The sequence below is a fragment of the Hippichthys cyanospilos genome, chromosome 6 (genome assembly GCF_059441005.1).
Source record: "Hippichthys cyanospilos isolate Australia breed blue-spotted pipefish chromosome 6, RoL_Hcya_1.0, whole genome shotgun sequence".
Lineage (NCBI taxonomy): Eukaryota > Metazoa > Chordata > Actinopteri > Syngnathiformes > Syngnathidae > Hippichthys > Hippichthys cyanospilos.
Window position 1 is genome coordinate 24,356,690 of NC_142374.1, and position 25,008 is coordinate 24,381,697.

Sequence of the window (25,008 nt, forward strand, 5' to 3'; positions counted from 1 at the left end):
CTCAAGTTTTACTTTTTTTTTTCTTTTTTACGTACAAGTATGACGTACCCGCGAAAAAAAAAAAACACGTTTGTGACATTTTGCAGTCGGTTGAAGCATCCTGAGACCAACGTTTAGCCGCCAGCAAAGAACATACATTATTCATATCAATATTCATGATATGCTTTTTTTTTTTTTTGCTCAAGAGCATCCGTAATGAACGCTGGAGGGGACGCGCACTGCCGCTTTGTTTTCATTTGCATGAGGGACACACACATCACATTTACGCTAAGACCTTTAACAAGCGCATATCTTACCTGTACAAAGCATTCAAAGTGAATATGTTCATTTCACTCATATATATATATATATATATTTATATATATATATATATATATATATATGCTACAGGAGGTACAATATAGAGTAAGCACCAAGGTAATCAATTATTTTCAGTAATTAACTGCTAATAACTACGAGTAATTTACTTAAGTACAACTTTTGCACTTTAATGTGCAATGGTCCTTTCAAAAGGCGTTAAAAATGGGCCTATCTTAAAAAAAAAATAAAAAAACTGAAAGTTGAGTGACATTTTAACACTAAGCAAAATGTCAAAAGCAAAGCCTGCCGGGCGGCGTTTAGTCCCACGTCAATAGCAGCGAGTCAAAAGTTGACAATTGCTCCATGTGTCAAATCATGACTTTATTTTCAGTTGTTTTGATCCTTCACTTCAACATTTTTGGGGGGCAGGAGGAAGGATTAGTTTGGAGATTAAGTCATATTCTGTGAGACAAAATCTTGGAAGGCTCGAGGATTTGATTTAATTATTTATTTGGGCTAGCCGAGATAGATAGAAATAGCAATACACACAATGAAGCCATTGTAATATCCAATCTGTTTGCGCATTTCATTCAGTGATTGTTTTAGGTTGACCACTAGAGGGGGCAAGTGTAGCAGCTGTCAAGGAAACTAACCTAGCAAGAGGTATCGAACTAGCTAGCTAGCTATCTAGCTAGCTATCTAGCTAGCTATCTAGCTAGCTAGCTAGCTAGATAGATAGATAGATAGATAGATAGATAGATAGATAGATAGATAGATAGATAGATAGATAGATAGATAGATAAAACGTTAGCTAGCTAGCATAGATAGATAGATAAAACGTTAGCTAGATGGCATAGATAGATAGACAAAACCTTAGCTAGCTAGCACAGATAGACAGATAAAACGTTAGCTAGCTAGCATAAATAGATAAAGTTAGCTAGCATAGATAGATAAATAGAGATAAAACGTTAGCTAGCCAGCATAGATAGATAAAACGTTAGCTAGCATAGATAGATAGATAGATAGATAGATAGATAGATAGATAGATAGATAGATAGATAGATAGATAGATAGATAGATAGATAGATAGATAGATAGATAGATAGATAGATAGATAGATAGATAGATAAAACGTTAGCTAGCTAGCATAGATAGACAGATAAAACGTTAGCTAGCTAGCATAGATAGATAGATAGATAGATAGATAGATAGATAGATAGATAGATAGATAGATAGATAGATAGATAGATAGATAGATAGATAGATAGATAGATAGATAGATAGATAGCCATTGTAATGTTGAATCTGTTTGCGCATTTTATTCAGAGATTCTTCGACGCACCACTAGAGGGAGCCAGACTGTGCCAGACTGAAAATCTCTGGAATGGCATAGGGAAAAACGTAATAGTTTGTTTGTAGTTGTACGCGCAAAGCATCCATGGGACTCTGGCGCCTCGCTGTCACGTTACACGATGCGTTCGAGGCCCCTGGAGTCGGCGTTTTGCGGGTGCGGCATTTGTTGTGACAGCTGCTGTCCTCTAGGCGCACAACCTGTTCAGAGACGCACTTGAAAGCGGGCCCGCTTCCTTGGAGACGGCTGACGTGGGACTTTGGTAATCGGCTGGACGCCAGAACAACCCCCCCCCCCCCCCCCCCCCCCCCCGAAACTATCTTCTTATCTTGGCTCCTCCTGTTTGGTAAATGCAAGAACAGGGTGTTTGAGCGGCTGCGGAAAAGCGCACGGCACCTGTCGCAATCTGCCTGAGGAAGAGTGAGTTGAAATCTCGAAAATTTGGACATGACAGAAGGAAGGCTTATTATGGGAATTAAATAGGATTTTCTTGGAAAGCTTGTTTTTCCCCACAATGAAATCATATTTTTGAGCGAGATACAATCAAATCAGATCTTCTTTTTCAATTTTTTTCTAAGATACGGCCTCCACTTTGACTAAGTTTTCTCATTCCTCGTGTTTCACGCCCGGTTTGGAAGGCGTTCGCCTTTGGCGGTGCGCCAAGCCCACACAACAGATGGTTGCTGTGACAATTCCGTCAGGGAAAGAAACAACAACAACAAAAAAGAGCTCCAAAAAAAGCTACAAATCTGATTGGATGAAGGCTGTCATGTGACGTTTTCGTGCTTTATCTAAAAATACCTTCTTCTTTTTTTTTTTAGTATTGAAGTGTCCTCATTTAGGGAAACCAAAAACATCTAAGGCTCAAATGACTCGAGGGGCTTTCTTTGAGTGAGGCACTCAAAAAAAAAACAAAAAAAAAATTATATATATATATATATATATATATATATATATATATATATATATATACACACAGTAAATGTTTGTTTTTCTTTTGAATTTGCAAAAAAATATTTAAAAACAAAAACAGTAATAAAGACCTCTCTCTAATAAATCCAAGTTTCAACTTGATACAAAGTCTAAAAATGATCAAATCTAATTTTATTTAATATGAAAAAAATGCCTCTTAAAGATGCCTTTTTGGAAAATAATATATCAAAATATCAAATTATCAAATATCAAATTTGCCCAACTTTCTACTGCGACAGCACACATTTTTGCATTATCGAAATATATTCAATATAAATATAATATAAATATAATACGCCTATTAAAGATGCCTCCTTTAAAAACAATTGTAGTAATAAAGGTGTGTATGCGCGCGTGCGTGAAGCGGGTATTTTGCGGGTGTGCGGCCATCGGCTGCTTCTCAGCGGGCTTTGACTCAAAGGCCTCAGCGGGGGTGCGGGCACATGTCATTCCCACAAGCTGGAGCATCACAGAAGGCAAAGGGAGGAAGCCCCCCACACACACACACGCACACACAACCATGGCAACCGCCGCAATCGATTGTCCCGCAATCTCCTGTGGGGCCCTCGCTGCTCCTCTTCTTTCCTTTTTGTTATTATTACAGCCCATTTTTTCTGTTTTTTTTTTTTTTTTCCGCTGCAGTCGCTTGGCCGAGCGTCACGGTGAAAATTCATCCCGGTTGGGTTCCGCTCGGCTTTGAAGGACGGGAGCGGGACGCGCTCGGGAACGGTCCGGGACAAATGACAAATCTCAAGGACATTCAGGCATATTTCATACGTATTTTTTTTTAAGTATTCTGTGGGTACTTTTCTTTTCATCAATGTACGTCTTCAGATATTGAAAAAGTTTAGCTCATTTTTATACCTTATAAAATCTTCTCGCCGGCCGGATGAAACTCGTTTGGGTGCCAGAACCGGCCCGCGGGCCGTATTTTTGACACCTTCGAGTGACTTTGACTTGAATTTTCGTTGAAGTTAGGCAAAGCGTTAGCCAATCATTTCAGATGGTTAATGTTTGCGTTAAGATGAGGAGGTGTCAAAACTACGGAATGGGGGCCATTTGCGGCCCGCAGTCCACATTTTAGCAGCCCGCGCCATACCCTAAAAATACAGTTTTTGACATGTCCTGCAAATCTATTTTCATTTGAAAGCCTAACTCTCATTTGAAACCCTACTTTGGAACCCTAACTTTGATTTAAAACCCGACTTGGAAATCCGACATTGAAACCCTAACCTGAGTTTTAAATCCTCATTTGAAAGTCTTATTTGGAACCCTATATCCTTCATTTGAAACCCTAACTCCAATTTGAAACCCTAAACCTATTTAAAACCGTACTAATTTAAAAGCTACCTTGAAACTCAAATCTCAGCTGAACCCCTTTTTAAAATCCTCACAGTAATTCAACACCATCCCTTGAACTCTGACCCATTTCAAAACCTACTTTGAAACCCAAAACCTAAACTGGAACCTTTGTTCCAAACCTGAAGTGTAGAAATGGCATTAGCTTAAATTTTATGACACAAAACATGAAGGCAGGTAAATAACTTAGACAACAGTGCTATCTAGCGGTTGTAATGGGAACTCGCCTGTCAGCATTTTAGACGTTAAAACATTTAAGCGTTGTTTTATAGTTTTGTTTGCACTATTTTTTTTAAGCATGCTTGTGTTATTTTGAATTTTCGTTCTTACATCAAAAATAAATGGAAGTTAACCACTCAATAAATAGAATAAAATTGTTTTAAAAAAGAAGGAAAAAAAGCACCAAACCTTCTCATGTTTTAGACTGACATGGGAGGACTTTTGTGCATTTATTTTTATGTTTATTGAGTAAATAATTGCAAATGTTGACAGAAAAAGGCAAAAAAAGAAGCAAAAGGTATCCAAGCAGAAAAAATACCAAATACTGTACTTTTGTGGCACTTCAAAGTAGAATTTTCATTACTTCAGTTTCATCTCCCCATGTCTCTGTCTCTCGCTCTCTCGCTCTCTCGCTCTCTCTCTCTCTCTCTCTCTCTCTCTCTCTCTCTCTCTCGCTCTTTATATATTTATATATATATATATATATATACATGCATGTGTGTGTATGTGTGTCTAGCAACACAACAGCAACATATTTTCCCAACATATGCCAAGAGAAAAATCAGGGGCCCTACAATGGAGCCCTGTGGAACCCCATGACATCGCTGAGACAGCCATTTGAGAGGCACACACACAAAAAAAAATTAACTTAAGTGGCCTCTTCCATTGTTAGATCTTGAATCCAACAGAAAGAAGCTAGCAGCTTCTCCACATTTGGGCCACGAGACATTTTTTGGGAGCACAATTCTTTAGTGGCGAGCACAAATGAAACCAAGTGTCGATAAAGAAAAAAATAGCTTGTCATCCAATGTGATGCTCGACTTTTTATTTGGGACGAAGGTGGGTAGAGCGGAAGAAGTCGGCGGCCGGCGGTGCACATAAATTAGTAAATTTGCCGGCGTTTCAAGATGTACGGCCGCCGGGACTTGGCGACGTGGGGGGCTTGCCTCTTTAGGATATACGGCGACTTGCGCTTCGGCCAAGCCTCGCCGCCGCCGACGCCGCCGTTTCCCACCGCGTACTCCGAGGAGTCGGGGCGGAGCTGCCGGGACACGACGGGGCGCTGTTAGTTGCGGGCAAAGACGGACGTATCGCATCTTTCACTTTTTTTTTTTAAATGACCTTTTTTTAAAAACCTTTACAGTATACATTGGTAGCTGCACTTACAAGCTTGCTTGTATGCTGCAGGTTGGAGTAGCAGACATTTAAGCAGAAATTTGTTTGGAATTATTTAAAATCGAACATGCCTGCACGTTTAAAAAAAAAGGGGAGCAGCACCAAAATATTTTCAACAAAACACAGACACACTCAGATTATTGGAATACTGCCCCAACACAACAGTAACATGCCAAACGGTGTTTACTAGTGCAAAGTGCCCCCTGGTGGCAAGTAAAGTAGCAGTTCATTATATATTCATTATATATATATATATATATATATATATATATATATATATATATATATATATATATATATATATATATATATATATATATATATATGCAACTGACCGTGGAATGGCGAGTGTGCAGCAGCGCCGAGCAAATGCGCTGCAGGCTGAAAGGTCCTTCCAGCCTGTGCTTGCTCCACCCCCTTCTGGACATTTGCTGACGCTCCGCCTCCTTTTCTTCTTCCTCCTCCTCCTCCTCCTCCTCCTCCTCTTCTTGGTCTTCGGCCTCCTCGCCGCCCCGGCTAGGCCAGGCCACTTCCTCCGCCGCGTCGGCGAGGTCCCCTCGTCGCAAGCCGGCCGCCAGCCGGCACAGGGCGTCCAGCGAAAGGCGCCAGTAGGGGGCGCTCTGCTCGCTCGCCTCTTTCAGCTGCTTGCACAAAGAAAGATAAGCACGTCGACTCATTGTTTTATTAGATTTTATTGTATTCATTTTAGTTTTTTTTCTATGTTATTGATTGTTGTTATTCTATGTAACAGATACAACAAACAAAAAACAAAAATAAATGACAGCGCCAAATTTATCCATCCCCCTATTTATTTATATTCACTACATTTGACTCATTCAAGCTAGCTTACTAAGTCCTTGTGTCCACTGTAGTGGACATTCATCTTTTGACAAATCGAAGTTGGACTCCATCGCCTGTCCAATAATGCCTCATGTTTTTGGGTTGAATGGGAATGTACTAAATTTGCACTGCATCTTTAAATGAAGAGTGCGATCTCAAAATGATCACGTGCTTCATGAAGCTTCATCTGGTCATGACTTTCGCTCGGTCTTTTTGGCCATGGCCTTTTCAACTTTTTTAGATTTGAAACGTCTACTTGGGGAAAATGGTTCCGTTCCACAAAACGGCCAGCAGATGTCAGTGTTTCCCTCTACAAAATACCCGAGTGCAGCTGGGATTGAAAAAACTCAAACGATAAAAATCAGCTTGGATTTTGATTTTTTTATCGGCTTTTTTTGTTCGTACCTTTGAAGCAAACAAACTGCCGAGGAGTTGTTCTCCCAGCTCCTGCTCCATGTCTGAAGAAGAACATTATGGTATTAATATTGTTCAACATGAAACAAATGTTCATTTGTAGGAAGAGTACTTTATAAATGTATTAAGATAAACAAATAACATTTTAAAAACATAGCGTAGGATTGCTTTAATCATTGTTATTATCATCATCATTATAATGACAAATAATACAAATAATAAGTCTGAATCTTCATAAAAATCAGACTCAGCCAGCAAAACAAATTTGTGGTGTTTATCATTATGATTGTTATCATTATTATTGTTGTTGCGGTAACAAATAGAGTTAGAAATCATGACAATTATCATCCAAATTATGTCAGTGATAATAATTTTAAAACGGTTATTTGTTGTGTGTGTGTGTGTGTGTGGGGGGGGGGGGGCTTGATTGTTGCTGCATAGCGGGGACCAAAATTCTGGTAGACAGTAAAAACAGTAAAAAATGTCTTTTTGTGGACTTCTTGCACTTGTGGGGACCATATTGGTGGATCCCACAAATTCGGAACATTTGAGGCTCACTCGCTTTAAGAGTGGAGCCTTGAATTGTTTTATTTTGTTGAGATTCGCCCATTTGTGTAGCGGGTTTGGGGCTAGGAAATGCATTATGTCAAAGACATGTCTCCACTAAGCAAAAAGCCTCTCGAGTGAGTGTGAAAGAGCCTGCACGGCTCTCCTTTTTTTTCCCTACATGATGGGGACAAAATTTGGGATTTTACTGTCCTTGTGGGGACTTCTTGCACTTGTGGATACCTCTTTTTGAGAGTTTAGATTTACTTGAGATTAAGCTGTGATGGTTAAAGTTCGGGGATGCAAAATGCATCACGTCAATGAGACATCCCCACTACCACTGAAAACCCCCCTTGTGTGTGTGTGTTAAAAAAATGAAGTGTGAGCGAAAAGTGAGCATTGCGAGCATCTTACCTGCACAGAGCGAACCGCAGGTGAAACACAGCAGCAGCAGCGTGACACACGCCAAGTGAGCCTGCATCTTGGCCGGCTTCAACAAACACACACACACACACACACACACACACACAAAAGGAAAGAAAAGCACAAAGTAGAAAAGCCAAAGAAAAAGCAGGGCAAATCCCAGACGGGAGTCTTTTTAGTCCATGGAGGTGAAACTTTTCCAGGAGACCTCCTCGCTGCTGCCGATGACCGAAGATCGGACGCGAGCTCCGCTATATATGAGAGCGCCCCCCCCCCCACTCTCCCACCGTCATGTCTTCATCCAGATGTGTCATCGCACGTCAATGTGGCGTCATGACTTTTGGATGAGTGTCTTTTTCGGCGTTTGGCAGCAAATGATCTGCAAGAGGGGATGATTCATTGGCGCCTTCTTTTTTGTTGCTTCGTTTTCATTTTTTTTAAATGAAACGGAGGGGGGATGTCGGGGGCGCGGACGAGCCCCGGGACTTTGTTTTTGTCATGTGGAGCTTAATTGCAATAAAATAAGAATTGTCATGATTTTTTTTTAGCTTCAGGCACTTTGATGGTTATTTTTTTTTCAGTTTTAGACGAAGCTGTAACCCGTATAAACGCTGTAAAAATAACGAGTTGTTGAAAGTTGATTGATATTGCTTTTTTCCATTTATCAATAAGAAAAATGATACAGGGTTGATTACAATTTTTATAGATAATTTTAGTTATAGTCAGCGATTGGGGGGGGTGCGAAAAGTTTTTTTCCTTCCTTAGGGGGCTTGGCAAAATATAATTGAGAAGCACTGCTATACTATAGTAAAATTATAGTCAAAAATGAACATCCACGCCCCCCTCAAAAAAGAGTGTAAATGTGCTTTTTGTTTGTTTATTGCCTTTGTTCTCTTTCTAGGTCGTTTCTTTCGTTTAAAAAATAAATTGTCAGACTCTAACCCTAACCAGCAATAGCATATGGTCAAAAGTGAAAATCCATATTTTTTTGCTTCTCTTGCAATTTTAAAGGTGGTTTCCTTCGTAAAAAAATAAAAATAAAAAAAGGATATTTTGTTTGACTGGTCCAACTTGAAGAAAAATATTAAGAAAAATAGCTAAACGTGCAGCCGCAATAACCGAACCGCGATGTTGGAAAAAAAAAAAACCTGTCAAATTTCAAGGTACCATCATTCTCATTTCTATCAATTTTGTTCATTCACGGTGTGAACGCAGAGATGGATTGCAGTACCGCCTCTGGCCATGCAGGTGCGTAGGGACGCTGTTGAGCCAGTTTAACGGCCGACTGTTGCCTCCTCCTCCTCCTCCTCCCCCTTCCTCTCCTCCTCCTCCTCCTTTGGAGTTCCTGCCGGGACAGTGAGAAACTTTTTGTCAGTTTGTCGCTCCTAAGAGTGCGTGACGGTGCTTGTGAGGAGTTTGGAACGACTGCAATGGCTCCGTTCGGGAAGAACTTCCTGAAAACTCGTCTGAAAAACAGGTAATTTGAAAGCACCCCCACCCCGCTCACGGTTTTACGTGACATTGTCTTGGGGGGGGGATTCCGCGCAAGTGGAAACCAGGTCAGGCGTGTAACGCGGTTTCAAGTGTTAATATTGCCATTGTAATGAAGTTAAAGTGATACAATGTGGAATATAACAAAGGTTTGTAGTCACTATTTGAAAAGAAACGATCTAGTCCAAACGTGCTCTGGGAGGACCTTATTCAGGAGTATTATTTTTGATTGATTATTTATTTATTATTTATGATTGCTTTGTTCTCAAAAGAAAACGGATTTAGCTCAAATACCACCAAAAAAAGTCTTCCAAATTGTCCCGATAATTTCATTCGAAATGCACTGATCCCTATTTTCCTATTTTGTTGACATTTGTTTTTGATTCTTTGGAGCTTCCTCACTAAGTCCTCGTGTGCTCGGTCGAGGACGTCCTGGCATTTGGGACCATGTCTCATGTGTTTGTCTGGTATACGACTCACTTTGCTGTATCGCAGAGACACAAAGGACAGTGGACACCAATCAATGGGCTGGCTCCCATATATCGTACATAAGAAATGCTTTAGACTAGGAAATGAATAACTTTGATGTTGTGGCATTTTAATGGAAACACAATTGGTGCCGCAACACAGGTAGACTGGTCCTCTAAACATACAGACTCATATATTTTGTATCCTCTGCAAAGAACAGCTAATATTGCTTGCTGAAGGTCGGTGACTGTCACCTATGCTGTACTGCCCCCGGTGGCCAAAATGCACAACAGAAGCATATGTGTTCAATTGACTTTGTTTATTTTTGGGCCATTTTCTGTCAGTCATTATTGTAGCGCTGTAGTCACAGTCAAATGTTTATAGAATCGGTTATTCTATAGATGATCTCATCTAATATTCAAATAATGGATAACATTTTGCTTATTTGTTTGAAAAAACAAAAAATATGCAAAATGAACGATGATGTGAATGACTGGTTTTGTCACCATTTTTGCGTAATTACCTAGCCAACGTATATTTTTCTTTTTTTTTTTTTTTTTAGCCAACACTGTCATGTGGCCACTTGTTCAATCCGCAATTTGCTCAAGTGGCTCACTCTGCTGCTTTTTCATGGATTTTTTTTTTTTGGAGGGGGGGGGGGGGGGGGGGGGGGGGGGTTAAATCCGCATGCCACCTCTAAAAAATGCGGCCTGGAGTGCTCCTTGAGGAGACGGGGGCAGCGGCTCAAGCCTCAGCTGTCACCGACTTGGATTTAATTGCTAGGCGCTCTCCTTTGCCTACAAACGCATGGGAAAAAAAATTTAGCACATAACCCAGTCGCAAATCTGCACACGCCGCCAAAATGCACTTATTTGCAATTGTTCTGTCAAACACACCCAGAAATCATATAGCGTAATAATAACAGGCATCATCGTCCCTGGTTGTATAGCAATGACATCATCGGCAATCTGATTGGATAATAAATATGACTATCATGTACAATAAAAGCAAAATAAAGTACAACTTAGCAAATCATGACGTGCAATGATGCGATAAAATGATTGGACTTTAGTAATATATATTGGTGTTGCGATAGCGGGATCGGGATGAGTATCCAAACGCCACTAAAATGGTACGAAAAAAAAATCACTTGGTGATTATGTTTTAAAGTTTATTTTTGAGGGTAAAAAAAGATCTTACTCACCCCCCCCAACATAAAACGGCGGTTGTCCCCTTTTGGGACTCGTGTGAAGTTTGTGTCACGGTTGTTGTTGCTAGATAAGGACGGGAAGCGGCGTGTTGTGTCTCTTCTCCCAGATGACAACGCGAATCATCCCGCAGATAAAGATGATGTTATTTCCCTTATCCCCCCCGCCCTGATAAGCGCCCCCCCCCCCCCCCCCCCCCCCGACAGGAAGCGCCGCCCGTGTTTTTCTTTTCCTCTACGCAAGCCGATGTTATTCTTTTTTTTTTCTTCAATACATCAAAGCCGCCGTCAAACTCTTTCCCACCGTTTTTGCCATATTGGAACAGAGGAAAGCCGGGACTGGGGTGTCAAATTCCAGTATGGAAACGCACTTTTGCTGAGTTCTGTGTGAAAATGATTATCACAGATTAGGGTGATGAACGCGTACCCATTTGTCTCCCCTCAAAACGACAAAGCCGCCTTGAAACTGTTTCTCAGCATTTGGGCCATATTGGAAAAGTGAAAACCCTGCCTTCGCTGGGTTCCGTGTGAAACGCATCAACATGGAATGTGGAGATGAACGCGTACTCGTTTTCTTTTCCAAAACATCAACGCCAACTTCAAAGTGTTTCCCACCGTTTGCGCAAAAGTGGAAAGCCGGGACGGGGGCGTCAAATTTGAGCGTGGAAGCCCACCTTTGCTGGGTTCTGTGTGAAAGATATGGAATTAAGTGATAAGCCCTAGTGTCCTCAGCAGAGGACATCCTGGCCTTTCCCCTCATGCTTGATGTGTCCTGCTGAGACAAAAGGGACACCCCAGTGGACACAAATGAATAGGCTGGCCCTCAGGAGGATGCGTCAACTTATTTGGGTGGAAAATAATGAGGCAAGGGTCAAACTTGTACTTCCTGTCTGGCACAGGAAGTGGTGATTGTGTCTGAGGACACACACACACAGTTGTGCACACTCTTCCTGCTCCGAATGTGTTTATCCACCTGTGTGTTCATAATTTTAGTTTGTAAAAATAACTTTTATATGCACTGACATGATTGATGACTTGTTTTACCAGATGGACTTGTAACGCAACACTGGCTACATTTCCACTATGTACCTTATAATTAAATAGCATCTAGTACACAAGACAGCAGTTGCCTACACAAATATGATTTTTTTTTTTTTTGTTGAATATGCAGCTTTGTTTTTGAAAACAAACTGTTACATGATTTTGACTTTTTTTGACTGAGTGGGTCAGCTTTGTATGACTTTTTTCATAACCACGTGCAATTTCCTTTTGTCTAAAATATATATGGTATTTTTTCATCATCTGACATTTTTGCAAATATATTTCTTAAATTAGAAAAACAATTCTCTAAAAAATTCCTTTATTTTATATATATATATATATATATATATATATATATATATATATATATATATATATATATATGTGTGTGTGTGTGTGTGTGTGTGTGTGTGTGTGTGTGTACAGTACACAGTATTCATTCAAGAAAAATGTTACAGTTTTAGAAATAAATTAGCATTTTTTTCCAGCAAAAAATGTTTTGTTTTGGGTTTTTTTCAGCCAAACTGAATATTTTTCAATATTTACCAAAACAGAACTGGCATATTTTAAAGAATAAATGCAAGAACTAGATATACTTTTTGAGTAAAATAATAAATATAATATATTTAATAATAAGAAAAAAAATAGTATCGTCATTTTTCTTTTTTTTATTCAAAAAATAAAGATACTTTTGAAACTAATAACAATAATGAATTAGGAATGTAAAACTTACAGGAGCAGAACCGGCAGATTTTTGAAAAAAAAATGGACTTTTTTTTTTTTTTAATAACAACAACAAATGAGTAGTTTAAACTTTAGCAACCTGCGCCTCAATTGCGCCACCCTGTTGAGTCTTGTCAAGACTGCGTTATAAACATTTTTTAGTCCCCCCTGCATAGGGGTCCAGTTTCACAGCGTCTATAAAAGCCGGCGGATTTCAGCACCATAGTAAAATGGGATTACCTGACACAGCTATGACATTAAACGGCATGACGCAAACGTTGGGCCCGTCATGCCAGCGCTAACCGCCAAACGCAAATCCAATCGCGACGTCTGCAAATGTCATCCGGTGATCGGATTAACCTCTGCCGCCATTCGGACGTCCGTGCCATTCCGAGTCATGAGTATTAGCCGCGCTGCATTAGCGCCGGCCTATTAGCCACGTATAGAGACGTCTCATTTTCAAAAAAAGCTTCTTATGCTCCGGATGGCAAAAGGTAATGAGGGCTTCCGTAATAAAATAATAAGGAACGCCACGTAAAATGCTTGAAACGAGCTTTTAGCCAAACATCGATAGAATCGAGTCCGGAAGGCACGTCGTCACTGTCGTCCGGATCTCGGCCGCGCCTTCAAAGTCCGCAAAACGTACTCATTACTTGAGTGTTTTGTGTAGTAAAACAAAGGATTGGCTCAAACATCATTTTTCTTGTTATAAGTATACTTTTTCCTGAGGGAACGTTTTCAAAGGTTTTCATGGAAATGAGTTTTTCACCAAGTACCGTATTTTCCGCACTGTAAGGCGCACCTAAAAGCCTTAATTTTTTTTAAAAGCCGACGGCGCGCCTTATAATCAGGTGCGCCTTATATATGGATCAATATTGAGATTGGGATTGGTAGATGGGGAATGAAGTGATAAAGTAAGCTTGACCTGTTTCTTTTGTGTGTTTACACTTGAACAAGGTTGCTCATATTGACATTGAGTTATGATTGAGAGTTTAGAATTATTATTTCAGTTATAATTGTTTTTACTTTGAGTATTACTCTATTGTGATTGAAAAAGTTTTGAAATATGTCATTAATTGAGGGTGCGCCTTATAATCCGGTGCGCCTTATAAATGGAAAAGGTTTTAAAACGTGTCATTTGATTGAGGGTGCGCCTTATAATCCCATGCGCCTTATAGGGCGGAAAATATGGTAATAGTTTAAATAGGTTCAAATAAGGCAGGGGTTAGTAACGTGGAATTTTACAACGATTATACATATATTAAGTATTAAACTCGATTGACATATTTACTACCAGCTGTTCCTCTTGTGAGAAATCATTAGCATGATCGTGTCTTCACATTCGTATTGCTCAGTACCGAAGAAGTAGCTCTCAGTTTCAAAAAGGTTGGTGATCCCAGATATAAGGTAATATAATATATGTGTTGAATACCAGTTTTCCTCAAAACCTTGGTTTACATAGTGGCTTTGGTTTTTGTTTTTGTGTACCAAGAAAGCTACGACAGAAGCTGAGGATAAACCTGGTCAAAATGGAATCGTAAACACCTAAAAGATGGATGTTCTTGTTGCCGTCTTCCCCAGGACCAAAGTCAGCGAGCCCGTCGCCGGGAAGGAGATCCAGGTGACGGTGTGCAACGAGGAGAAGGTGGTCTGCGGCGTGACCAAGCACACCACCTGCGCTGACATGATTCAGGCCTTACTGGAGGATCACAGATCGGTCCCGGAGAGCAAGCGACTCCTGCACGGAGATCCCAAAGACTTCAGTCTGGTGGAGCGCTACAAGGGTTTCGAGAGGGTGTTGCCGCCCCTCAGCAGGATTCTGAGGCTGTGGTATGCCTGGGGGGACCAGAGACCCTTCGTCCAGTTTGTTCTTGTCAGAAGCGACGATGTCGTGCCTCCGAGGGCTATGAAGCCTACAAGGAACCGGAGTCGATACGTCAGGAACCCTCAGGCTCTTCCTGCGGAGAAGCAGAAGCGCGTGGTGAGGAAGGCCTTCCGGAAGCTGGAGAAACTCCACAAGGAGAGCAAGACGTCCGCCGGGACCGAGGAAATCGATCGCATGGTGCAGCTGATCCTCAACCAGGACCAAACCATCCGAGAGCAGATCCAGCGCATGGCGGATCTGGAGGCGGAGATCGGGCATTTTCAAGGGCGGGAGGACCACGGAGACGATCCCGAAGCTCGCGGTTTCGACTCCGAGGAGCTCGACGAGCTCCTGCAAGCTGACGACGACGTCCAGCAGCTGGAGCTTCAGGTCCAGAGGCAGCGGGCGCTCATAGCGCAGCTCTGCCGCGACATAGACGCCGAGCAGGAGACGGCGGCGGGCGACGAGCGGGAAGGCGCGCCGGCCGCTCCCTGGACGCCCTCGGAGGCCGACGAGTCCCTCCTGGCCGAGTTGGAACGGATGCGGGCAGAGCTGAGGCGCAGCTACCTGACCGGCGTGTCCCTGCACAGCCAGGCGGCCGAGCTGGACAAGCAGATCCGATGCTCCGAGGCCACCTGGCTTTCCAGGGATCAGGAGTGCTGGCACTTGGCCGCTCAGCTCAGATCGTTGCAGATGAGCGACGCCGCCCAGGAGATCGCCGACGGAAACGCTAAGGCGAAAAATGAAGCCGCCGCGGTCAAACACGTCCACTTCCCCTCGGATGTGACGGACACGGACTCGGACACCGGAATCAGCTCCACGCACAGCCAGGACTCGCTTTCGCCCGGCCTGGACATCCCTCCCCCGCTGGACACGGACGTTTGAAGCAGATATCTCAAGGACGTTTGGACCGCTGGACACCGAACTCAGAAGATATGGACATGGCTGTCTTAAGTTGACGTAAGTTGCCTAAAGATGTCTGGACTTTAAATTCCAAATTGTAATGACCGCTGGAGTAGACCTTAAGGATGTCTCCACCACGGGACACAAGGGTTTCCTGACACAAACGTCTGAAGAGGACACAGACCAGTCCTGTCAAGACTCATATGTGTGAAGACAACCGGATATGGACATCTAAAGACTGTTTTTGCCACTCGACACAGACCAGTCCCCTAAAAGAATGTCTCTGCCATCAGACATCCACTGGACACAGATGTCTAGAATCAGATTTCGAAAGTAAATGAAGATACGGCTGTCAAAAGATGATCTTAGAGAGACGCTGGACATCAAATCCCGGGATGTTATCAACACCGGACACGGAGTAGTCCTCTAAAGGATGGACATGAACGTCTAAAGAATGTCCTGACAGATGCATCTGAAGATCTCTGGACGTGGACATCCAAAAGGTATTAGACACAGACCAGACCTCTAAACAAAGTCTCTATCTCTGGACATGGACATATGAAGATTTCTGGACAATGGACATACGTGAACATGGACCTGTGAAAGATGTCTATACCACTGGAAACAACTATTTCAAAACCAATGAAATGGATATCTCCTACTACTTGGACTTCTAGAAAATTATGGGACGTGGATGTTGAGAAAAACATCTCCAAATGAGATTTCTACCGCTGGACAAAAGACCACCCCTTCAAAGGATCTCTCAAGGTTTCCTAAACCACTGAAGATGGATGTCTGCACTACTGGACAAGCGTGTCTGAGAAGGACTTTTAATATGATCATAAGCGTTAACAAACTTTTGTAGTAGCTAGACGCAAGAGTTTTTCTTTTGACTGTCAACTCAAAGGAGACACCGGACTGGTCGCCAGTTAAACACAAGAGCAGAGCAATCTGCAATACGTCCTAAAAAAAAAAACATGTATAACCTAAACTCATATTTGCGCTTTTAAAAACGTTGGCCACACCCACATCCTGTTTACTTCCTGGTTTTGCACCAATCATCCAAAAGTTGACTCAAAGGTCAGGAGGCAAAGATTGAGTTTTTGTGGAGATCTCGTTGGTGTTATCATAATGTGACATTACAAAGCTTTTATGAGAAGGTCACTTCCGGTACCCCTAGCGCTGGAGAGTCCAATTTCACCTCAAGCTTCAATAGATTTGTAAACACGTGGAATGTGCCTCTAAAACCCAGTTTTTTAACGAACTATGTTTGACTACTTCCTAAAAATGACATGTATGTATGATGAAACAAAATATGAATTTTAACGGACCCTATAAAATCTTTGCGACATGATTTTTAAGGACCTCCGTAACAATTTGAACTGACTAAACCACTACTACAAACCTCAAACCGGCGAGGTTGAATATCAAATTCATATATTTGTCCTTTATCAGTGTTTTATATTAAAACTCACTAAGATGTACTGTATATATATATAAGATATTTTTTTTTTTATATTTGACGACGTTTATTCTCAACACGATTGTTTATATGCCTGATGTTGATATATTTTATGTTAACCATTGTGACTGTCGAGGTTGAAAAAATGCTACAGTTGTACAAAGATGATATATTTATTTATCCCACGATTTTAATCCACGCAATGAAGTTGAAATGTGCATTTAAACCTTCATAATAAACGGATGAAAATGTGACACTTGAATTTGTGGCGGAATATTTCCGGGTTGCAAAATTTCACGAATTTTCGACAGAATTACACGGACGAACAAAATATCTGTCATTTTATTTGATTCATTTTCATTTGTTTTCTGTATGCATATTGTAACTGTTGTTTATTTGTTCACCATTACCTTTCAAACAGAACACAGCAATGGCGGAATATTTTCATAAATGTCTGCTCTTTCACCTTAACGGTCGTGAGATGGTGAAAAGCGCTTTCAACCCAACAGTAGTGGCAGGAGCTAAAGTACCTGGCTTTCCAGAAAAAAAAAAAATAATAATCCACCCCTCTGTTATGGCTTTGATACTACCCCAAAAGCTAAGGGGAAAAAAATCATAACATATGTACGGATTTTTGTCTGGGATAGGCGGTACAAAAGAAGACAAATTGTGAGACATGCTAATAGATTTTCAGGATGTCTTCAAATTTTTGGAAAATGGGACTTCATGGAAGGTAATTCCACACTCCAAGCTGGCATGAAATCCAAAGGTGAATATCAGATGCCATGTAAATATCTGTGTTGCTGTATGAAAGCTACGATATTCGGCCTTTGCAAGCGTAGTCTCTGTGTGAAAGAGGCTAAGGTGGAACATATAATCAGAGGGAATGGTCTCCAGGGCAAAAAAAAAAAAAAAAAAAAGAGGTCTCTTCCCGTCAGACGTACGACTGACAGACTGCCTCTTTGTACTCAAGACAGACGGGCCAGCTGCGGGGGAGGGTATCTATTTCACACACGCACAAATTTCTTTTTAAACACCCCCTCCATCTTCCACTATGTCTTCCTCCTCAACCGAGGCACGACTCCCAGCTTGAAAGAGTGCATATCTCTGCTCGCTTTTTTTTTGGTACGTGAAGCTTCGGTGAGTACAGGACGCACCCTTAATTTTAGCCTCAAATTCTGGTATTTTCTTTGTTACTATGTATACGACGCACCAAAATGTTGGCAATAATGTATAAACTACGGTAAAACAGAAACAATCTCATCTTCCTAAACTCTTCATATTTTCTTACATCATACCCATTAATTATATATTTGTCTCAGGTTAAGTGTGTTTTAGATTTCCCACATTGTGAGGTGTCGGTGAACGCAGCGCCAGTGTTTCATTGAATCAGCTGGAGACATTATAAACTTTCCGTTCCCGTAATATTCCAATGTGTGAACAGGGATGGACTCGGACGTCGGTTCAGTCCGCTCGCTTCTTTTGTTGAAAATAATGCCGTTACAAGCTCAGCCAACACAAGCTGCCACAGGAACTAAATGACATCCGCCCTTAAACGTCTTAAACAATCCGAATATTTAAGATACCGTACTCAAAACTACCTGTATTCATAAACTAGCTAGCAACCGAACTAGCAACAAAACCGACGTGCTAAACAACTAGCTGAAGAACAACCCTTATAGCTAGCTATGTCTTTTTTCTAAAACCGTGATCCCAATTCACTTCTTAATCAGACGCTCGTGTTTTGCCACCATCGCTTGTCTTGTGTGTTAACAGGGTCCGCAGCATAAAGAGGTCCAATTATGACGCCAGCTGCGCGTCGGTGTCACATCTGAGTTCAGGCTCCGCATGCTGAGACGCGTCCGACACGTTCGAGGGCCTTACGGATAATTGGCAGCGCATCCAACAAGCGTGAATCATTTCATCAAACGGCCCAAGAGGCAATGAAATGGCACTACAGTACCACTATGCCGACAAGTGTGTGTGCGTGTGTGTTATCAGTGGCTGTTTTACAAGCAGGAAATTGTACAGATACCTCCTCAAACCCTTAGCTACAAGTTCGGTATCACTTCCACAGACCTCCGCCAAGGCCAGACAAAACATAAGTAATATTGACTGGGCAACAAGACTCGCAAAGCTATTCCCCTCCGGTCCCTTGGGTGGCAGTATTGTGTATTACATTCATCCACGAGCCACAGCGTTATCTGGAATAGCATTTCATAAACCTGAAAACGACCTAAGTAGCTCTTAAACTAGCCAAAAATCTAAACATTTCCCATCTGAAACCCGAAAGCCATCGAACTCGCTAACTAGCAGGCTAAGAATCTGACAAACCTCCTGACAACGGATCTAAGAAGCCAACCATGTTCCAGGTAGTGTTTGATAGTGCTACTAATGCTTATTTTTGGCTAACGCATGCTAATTATCAATGCAGTCCTTAGAATCAACAAAAGACATCATGACTTTTATTGTCAAGGATTTTTGCAAGTTAAACAATGATATTCTGTTCAGTGTTTGACATAATAGTTATCAGGTTTATCTACATGTTCAATACATTTCTTATTTTTCAAGGTAAGAGCATAAATGATGCATTTAGCCTACCATGAAAGAAAAGGTTGAAGATATTAATACTGTATGTGGCCAGACACATAGACGCTAACATAAAGGTCCATTTTCCACGTATGTCACCCATTAGTAAAACCTTTTGTTCATTTGTGAAAGCTTTCCCAAACATGCCCCTGCTAGCTTAACATTTAGTTACAATATCATGGAAATGTCGCAGTTAATGATATATTATTCCAGGTTATCAATGCCTTTGTTTGCTTAGTACACTCTATTTGTATTTCTTTACCATCTTGCATCTTCTTTTCAAATGCAGCCATCACTTTAAGATAGGAATAGACGAGATGAACAATGTAAAAAAAACAAAAACACAGGCACTGCGGTCTAGTTCAACGACTGCCGTCGGGCAAGGAGCATTTGTGAGTGCCTGATTGCGCCACTTGTCGAGGACCCCCTTTCATAAACATGGAACAAATTGATGTCGGCTTGCGCTCTTTAAGTATGATCTTCTGCCATTGACTTGCCTGATTAGAAATAGAAATGACAGCCTATGAAATATGAAATTCATGATAAACCCTCGTGCGTTGCGGCAACACTTAGGCCAGAATAAAATCGTGAGGAAATCATAGCAAGAACATACCTTTGGAGTCGGTGTCGCACAGGGTTGGATTTTTGGTACACTACGCATTTTGTCAAAGAAATCGCACTTGAATTGTAGAGGAATATCATTTGATTTTTCACAATTTTGAAGGCTAACTTTCACTATACTTTTGTCATTCAAATTTGACAGTATCGCTATTACTCTTCAATGTAATTCCAATATGTAATTTTTAATGTTATCTTAATATGCTAGTTCAATACGCTAGCTAGCTAGCTAAACAACTCACTAATAAGTGAAGCTAGCTAGCTAGTGAAGCAACTACAACAGAAAAGATTGTTATTGTACAGGTATACCATTTAACAGCACGTTAGTGAGCTAGCTAGCTACTTTACTAAATAACTCATTTACTACAACTACTGAAGGAATACTCATGGTGAAATGTTTAGGCGATGCCTCCAGCGCTTCTGCGGCTGCATTTCGTTAGCGATGCATTTAGTGCACTTCAATCCCATTCCCACAAAACAAATAGCCCTCTTTACCATAAAACCACCATCGTGGAATAAACCAGCTTCTGTGGTGGTCTTCGCCGTGACAGGCGGTGAGGGGGGGCGGCCCTCAGATTTACAGCGGCACAAAGAGCGTCGCATTCCTCCCACCTCGCAGTGTGTGTGTTTCCCGTCAGTGTTCCCATCTAAAAGGAAACCAAAAGGAATGTGAAAGGTAGCAAGCTAACAGGCCTGTGTGATGACCTTATACTCCCTCACAAACACATTTTATTGTTGCTACTGTTAAGACTACAAGCAAAATGTGTGAGAAAATCTTGTAAATGTCTAAATTGGAAAAACACTCAAACCGCATACGTCAATCGGCAATTTTTGCGACGGTTAAAATAAGACTAGCATAAATCTCCAAACGTTTCACCACTTAGAATAGCTAATGTAAAAACGGCTAGCATAAATTCACAAAATGCTAGCAGGTTAAACTGAGGCTCTCGAATGTAAAGCGATAGTCCACGGTTGTTTTTTAGTGCTCGCGAACATTCCTGGCAAACGTCAAAGCGAGGCTCCTAATGATTTTGATCAGCGGCCGACCGAAGCAGCACAGGAAGCGCATGCAGGAAGCGGTGTGTTTGTGCAAAGAAAGGTTGGCGCTCATTATGGAGACACACACCCACATACACACACACCGTAATCTTATTTAGTAAAATGTTAAGTTTGAAAGCCTTATAGCAGGGGTGTCAAACATAGGGCCTGCGGGCTGGTTCTGGCCCGCAAACAGGTTAAATCCGGCCCGCGAGATAATTTTGTAAAGAGCTCTTTTTTATGATTAATCGTAATCTTCATGTTGTATGATTAATACCGATGTACTACTATTTTGGACAGTATTAAAAAATAAGTTGTTGTTTTACAGTTATATAAATATATGCCATGATTATATTGGTCTGTTGTTAGCTATTTAGTCAGCTACTGTTTAGCCATAATGCTAGCATTCATATTAGGTACAGTGTTAGCTAATTGGATGCTAATAAGCTGTCAAACTTTCACCAAGTGATAAAAGACGACGCGTTCCAGTCACGGTGTGTAAACATGTACCATTCATGCAGCTTTGTGCTAACGTGATCAGACTTGTTTAATTGTTTTTGGCTCGCTCATTGCATCTGAAAATGAGATTAGCAGCCGCGGCGTGAGAACACAATCAAATCTATTTCATCTGAGAATCGACACGTCGCACCTAGGGCCGATCACATTACGTACTCCCGAATAAGATCTACTTTGGAATCACTTCCTGTCAATCACTTTTCACACTCCGGTCTCTTTGGAGGAAAATGATTGACTCACGTCTCACTCCATCAGCTCTCAGGGCAAAGTTCAAGCGGCACATATAAATTCTATGAAGATTTTTTTTTTTTGCGCTAAAATTATAATCCATCCAGAGATTGTTGTGAGGCTCAAAGAGCTGTCAATAAAATATTTTGACACACATTAGCAACCCCTTGTCTTTATAATAAGGTTAATACAGTAACTAATATAGCGTGTATTATCATGGCTAACAGGAATCTAAAGTCATGCTATCCTTTGTCATTATAATAAGGTTAACACAGTAGCTAATACCGCTATTATCAAGGCTAACACAGTAGCAAGTCATGCTATCGCGTGTCGTTAACATAAAGTTAACAGAGTAAGAATATAGCAATTATTTTCATGCTAACACGGGAGCGAGAGTTTTTCAGACAAAATGTAAACATAACCTTTTCCAGCTGCGCCTTTTTCATTAGTGAAAGACCACACGGAGACCATAAGCAAATGTCAAAACACAATTGTCAATTCACTTCAAACTTTTGTGACCCTTACTTTTCAGACCATTCCATTTTCCATTTCCAGAAAGTGAAACAATTCATTGAGCTCACACACACGCCAGCAGGAAGTTAGCGTCACCCGTCATTGTTATTTGTGATCATCGCTTTCCGAGCAGGCAGCCATTTTTTTTTTTAATCAGGCATGAAATATTTATATTGATTTGACTACAGCATTTATATATCATTTGAAATGAAACTAAGCGTCGCGTCAAACATTACGACTAAATCATGGCTAACATGTTGTGTTTAATGCAGTTGTTAACAGGCTAGCGTAGCAGCTAATATAATAGCTAATGCAGTAGCTGGATCATTTCTAACATTGTAGTCAGTATCAATGCTAACATTACGACTAATAAAGGAACTAACACTATGAACTATATGATTGTTGAAATCACAACTAAAACAGTAGTTAAGCTGTGTAACATCACTGCTAACGCATAATAGTTAACAATATACAACATAGCGGCTAATGCAGTAGCTAAGATCATTTCTAACACTAGCTAGCATCAATGCTATTATCAAAGCTAATACAGTAGCTAATATCATGACTATTCTTATCTAAAGTGCTAACGTGGCAGCTTTCTAAATGCCACAGCTAAGCACTTGTCTGTTTCTGCCATCAAAGCATTCATTCGGAGTCATCTAGAAACCAACTTGAGCTTCTAAAGACCCACGGTGGTCACGGTGAAGCTTTAAAGTGGAGCTCAAGTCATTCAAACTTAAAAGCATATTATGATATACTGTAGGTGTGCTAATTGATGTTTACTGTCACTTTGATTTTAAACAGCTAGCCAAAACGCTAAAAGAACTATTTAATTGTTACTATTAACACAGAAGATAAAGCACTTAAGTTTTTTCAAATACAAGTGTGGTTTATTGTTATTACTATTATTACTAGGTAAAAATGACATTTAATGACAGGCCTGCTGGGCTGGGCTTTGCTAGCCGCCGAGAACAATGGAGGGAGTTTCCTGTTCAAAGCTAGCCTCGGTGTGTGTGTGTGTCCAGATGCTTCCACCTTCGTATAGGAGGGGTCATGACCCCGCATGCCCGCCGCCCGCCGTCGTGCGCAAGCGAAGCAAACAGGTGCTGCCTGTGCTCGTCAGGACATTACATCACTCGCTGCTCCGCGGCGTCGGCCAGCTGCACATGCCCAGAACACAAACACGCGCTTAAGAAACATTGCTAACATCGTGGCTAAAATAATTGCAGATTTAATAAACGCAGTGGTGAAATCGTGGCTATGTAGCTTTTGTTATCCTCATGGCCCAAACAGCAGCAAAAAAAAAAAAAAAACAGTAAAATGAATGCTAACATTATGGCTAAAATTGCAGCAAATGTCCTTGCTAACACTTTTTAACAGCGTTGCTAAAATTGTGGCTGACATTACGACTTAACTTCCTGGCTATGACGTTAATCATGGCAGTAGCTAGTTACAGTATAATTTATGATTAGCTATTTTTTTAGCCATTAAGCTAGCACCAAGGGCAGCAATAAGGCTACCTCAGTGTTTTGAACATCTTCGCTAAATTCATGGCCAACATTGCGGCTTAGCTTGGTGGCCATGACAGCAAAGATGACCATATGTGGACAAACATCTGGATGCTTAAATAACATTAGACCTACACCCAGTCAACTAGGTCATTAGTTCAACATTAGCTAGCTAGTTGTGTTGTTAGCCATTAATTTAGCCATGAAGTTTGCAACAATGGCAGCTATGATGCTACCTGGGACTTGCGAACATCTTTGCTCAAATCATGGCTAACATCACAACTTCCCTTGTTAGTGATGATTAACCATGCTAGCTAAAGTGTTAAGGTATTTTGTTAGCGCTTATTTTAGCCATAATGTTATCAACAAGAGCAGCAAATATGTTACCAAAGTGTTGTGAACATCTTTGCTAAAGTCATGGCTAAAATTCTGACTTAGCTTGTTAGCAATTGCGTTAAACATGGCATTAGCTAGCTAGTTGTGATGTTAGCTTTTAATTTAACCATGAAGTTAACAAAAGCAATGACACGTACCTACAAAAATGTTTTTGGCTGTTGTTTTTTTTTGTTCATGAATACATTATGTATATTTTCTAGAGAAAATACTATGAAACCGAAAAAGAGAATAATTTATGGATTTATCATTGTTGTATTTGAGCTTCTTCAGTTCTTTGTCATCACATCAAGTGTGTTTATGGTTTCGAGAGTTTTGTCTGAACCGGTGCAATCTTCAAAGCTGTTCCGGCACGTCTCGTCTTGTTTCGTCACCACCATTATTCTTATTTTCTTATCTTTTTATGTCTCTTATGTTCTATTTCGCCCCTCCAGTTTTATGTCTAGCTTAAAAAACCGCTGGTTTGCATTGTCACATGACTGAACCTTTCACATCCCAATTTTTTTTTTTTTATTAAACTGACCAGGTATGTGATTTTAGTTTTCTCAGATTGTTGTTAACTCGGTTTTACACCTATACAACCATTAAGCAGCTTAAAAGCTATTAAAAAATATTGCGATGGCAGCCGAGCCAGCAAAAACTAGCTAATATAGCGACATTGGTATCATTATACGCCACTGTTCAATAGTGGATCTTTTTTTTTTATTATTATTTCTTTTTTTTTTTTTTTTTTTAAGTGTGATACAGTTTAAGCTCCTTTGCACAGCTCAGAAGGATTTGAGGTCTTTGTGGTTTCTTGTTTGGATGCCCCCCTCCCCCCCCAAAAAATCCCTTCCACACTACCCC

At 40.9% G+C, this 25,008-nt stretch overlaps 2 protein-coding genes across 3 annotated transcripts; one reads left to right on the plus strand and one right to left on the minus strand.

The window, feature by feature from the left end:
* Positions 1-4,450: 4,450 nt before the first annotated feature.
* nts (neurotensin) lies at positions 4,451-8,862 on the minus strand. The gene is made up of 5 exons (XM_088417482.1): positions 8,832-8,862; positions 7,592-7,979; positions 6,623-6,675; positions 5,713-6,018; positions 4,451-5,243 (listed from the first exon to the last, which is right to left on the minus strand). Exons 2-5 carry the CDS (start codon positions 7,656-7,658, stop codon positions 5,085-5,087), a joined length of 585 nt encoding a protein of 194 aa, XP_088273608.1. The 5' UTR covers positions 7,659-7,979; positions 8,832-8,862; the 3' UTR covers positions 4,451-5,084.
* An 88-nt stretch (positions 8,863-8,950) lies between these two features.
* Positions 8,951-17,013, plus strand: rassf9 (Ras association domain family member 9). 2 transcript variants are annotated; one of them, XM_088416217.1, is made up of 2 exons: positions 8,951-9,077; positions 14,112-17,013. In XM_088416217.1, the coding sequence occupies exons 1-2, from the start codon at positions 9,031-9,033 to the stop codon at positions 15,277-15,279; spliced, it is 1,215 nt and encodes a 404-aa protein (XP_088272343.1). In that variant the 5' UTR covers positions 8,951-9,030; the 3' UTR covers positions 15,280-17,013. The 2 variants fall into 2 exon arrangements, with proteins under 2 accessions (XP_088272343.1, XP_088272344.1); XM_088416218.1 differs by having other exon boundaries at positions 8,966-9,077; positions 14,023-17,013.
* Positions 17,014-25,008: the final 7,995 nt, after the last annotated feature.

What these genes read in the sequence shown, in the direction of transcription:
- nts (XM_088417482.1), bottom strand. Translation starts at nt 7,658, where the DNA reads ATGCAGGCTCACTTGGCGTGTGTCACGCTGCTGCTGCTGTGTTTCACC. An exon ending in CTGCGGTTCGCTCTGTGCAG is followed by an intron (nt 6,676 to 7,591) that starts GTAAGATGCTCG and finishes GTTCTTCTTCAG; the next exon opens with ACATGGAGCAGGAGCTGGGA. An exon ending in GCAGTTTGTTTGCTTCAAAG is followed by an intron (nt 6,019 to 6,622) that starts GTACGAACAAAA and finishes TTGTGCAAGCAG; the next exon opens with CTGAAAGAGGCGAGCGAGCA.
- rassf9 (XM_088416217.1), top strand. Translation starts at nt 9,031, where the DNA reads ATGGCTCCGTTCGGGAAGAACTTCCTGAAAACTCGTCTGAAAAACAG. An exon ending in AAAACTCGTCTGAAAAACAG is followed by an intron (nt 9,078 to 14,111) that starts GTAATTTGAAAG and finishes CGTCTTCCCCAG; the next exon opens with GACCAAAGTCAGCGAGCCCG.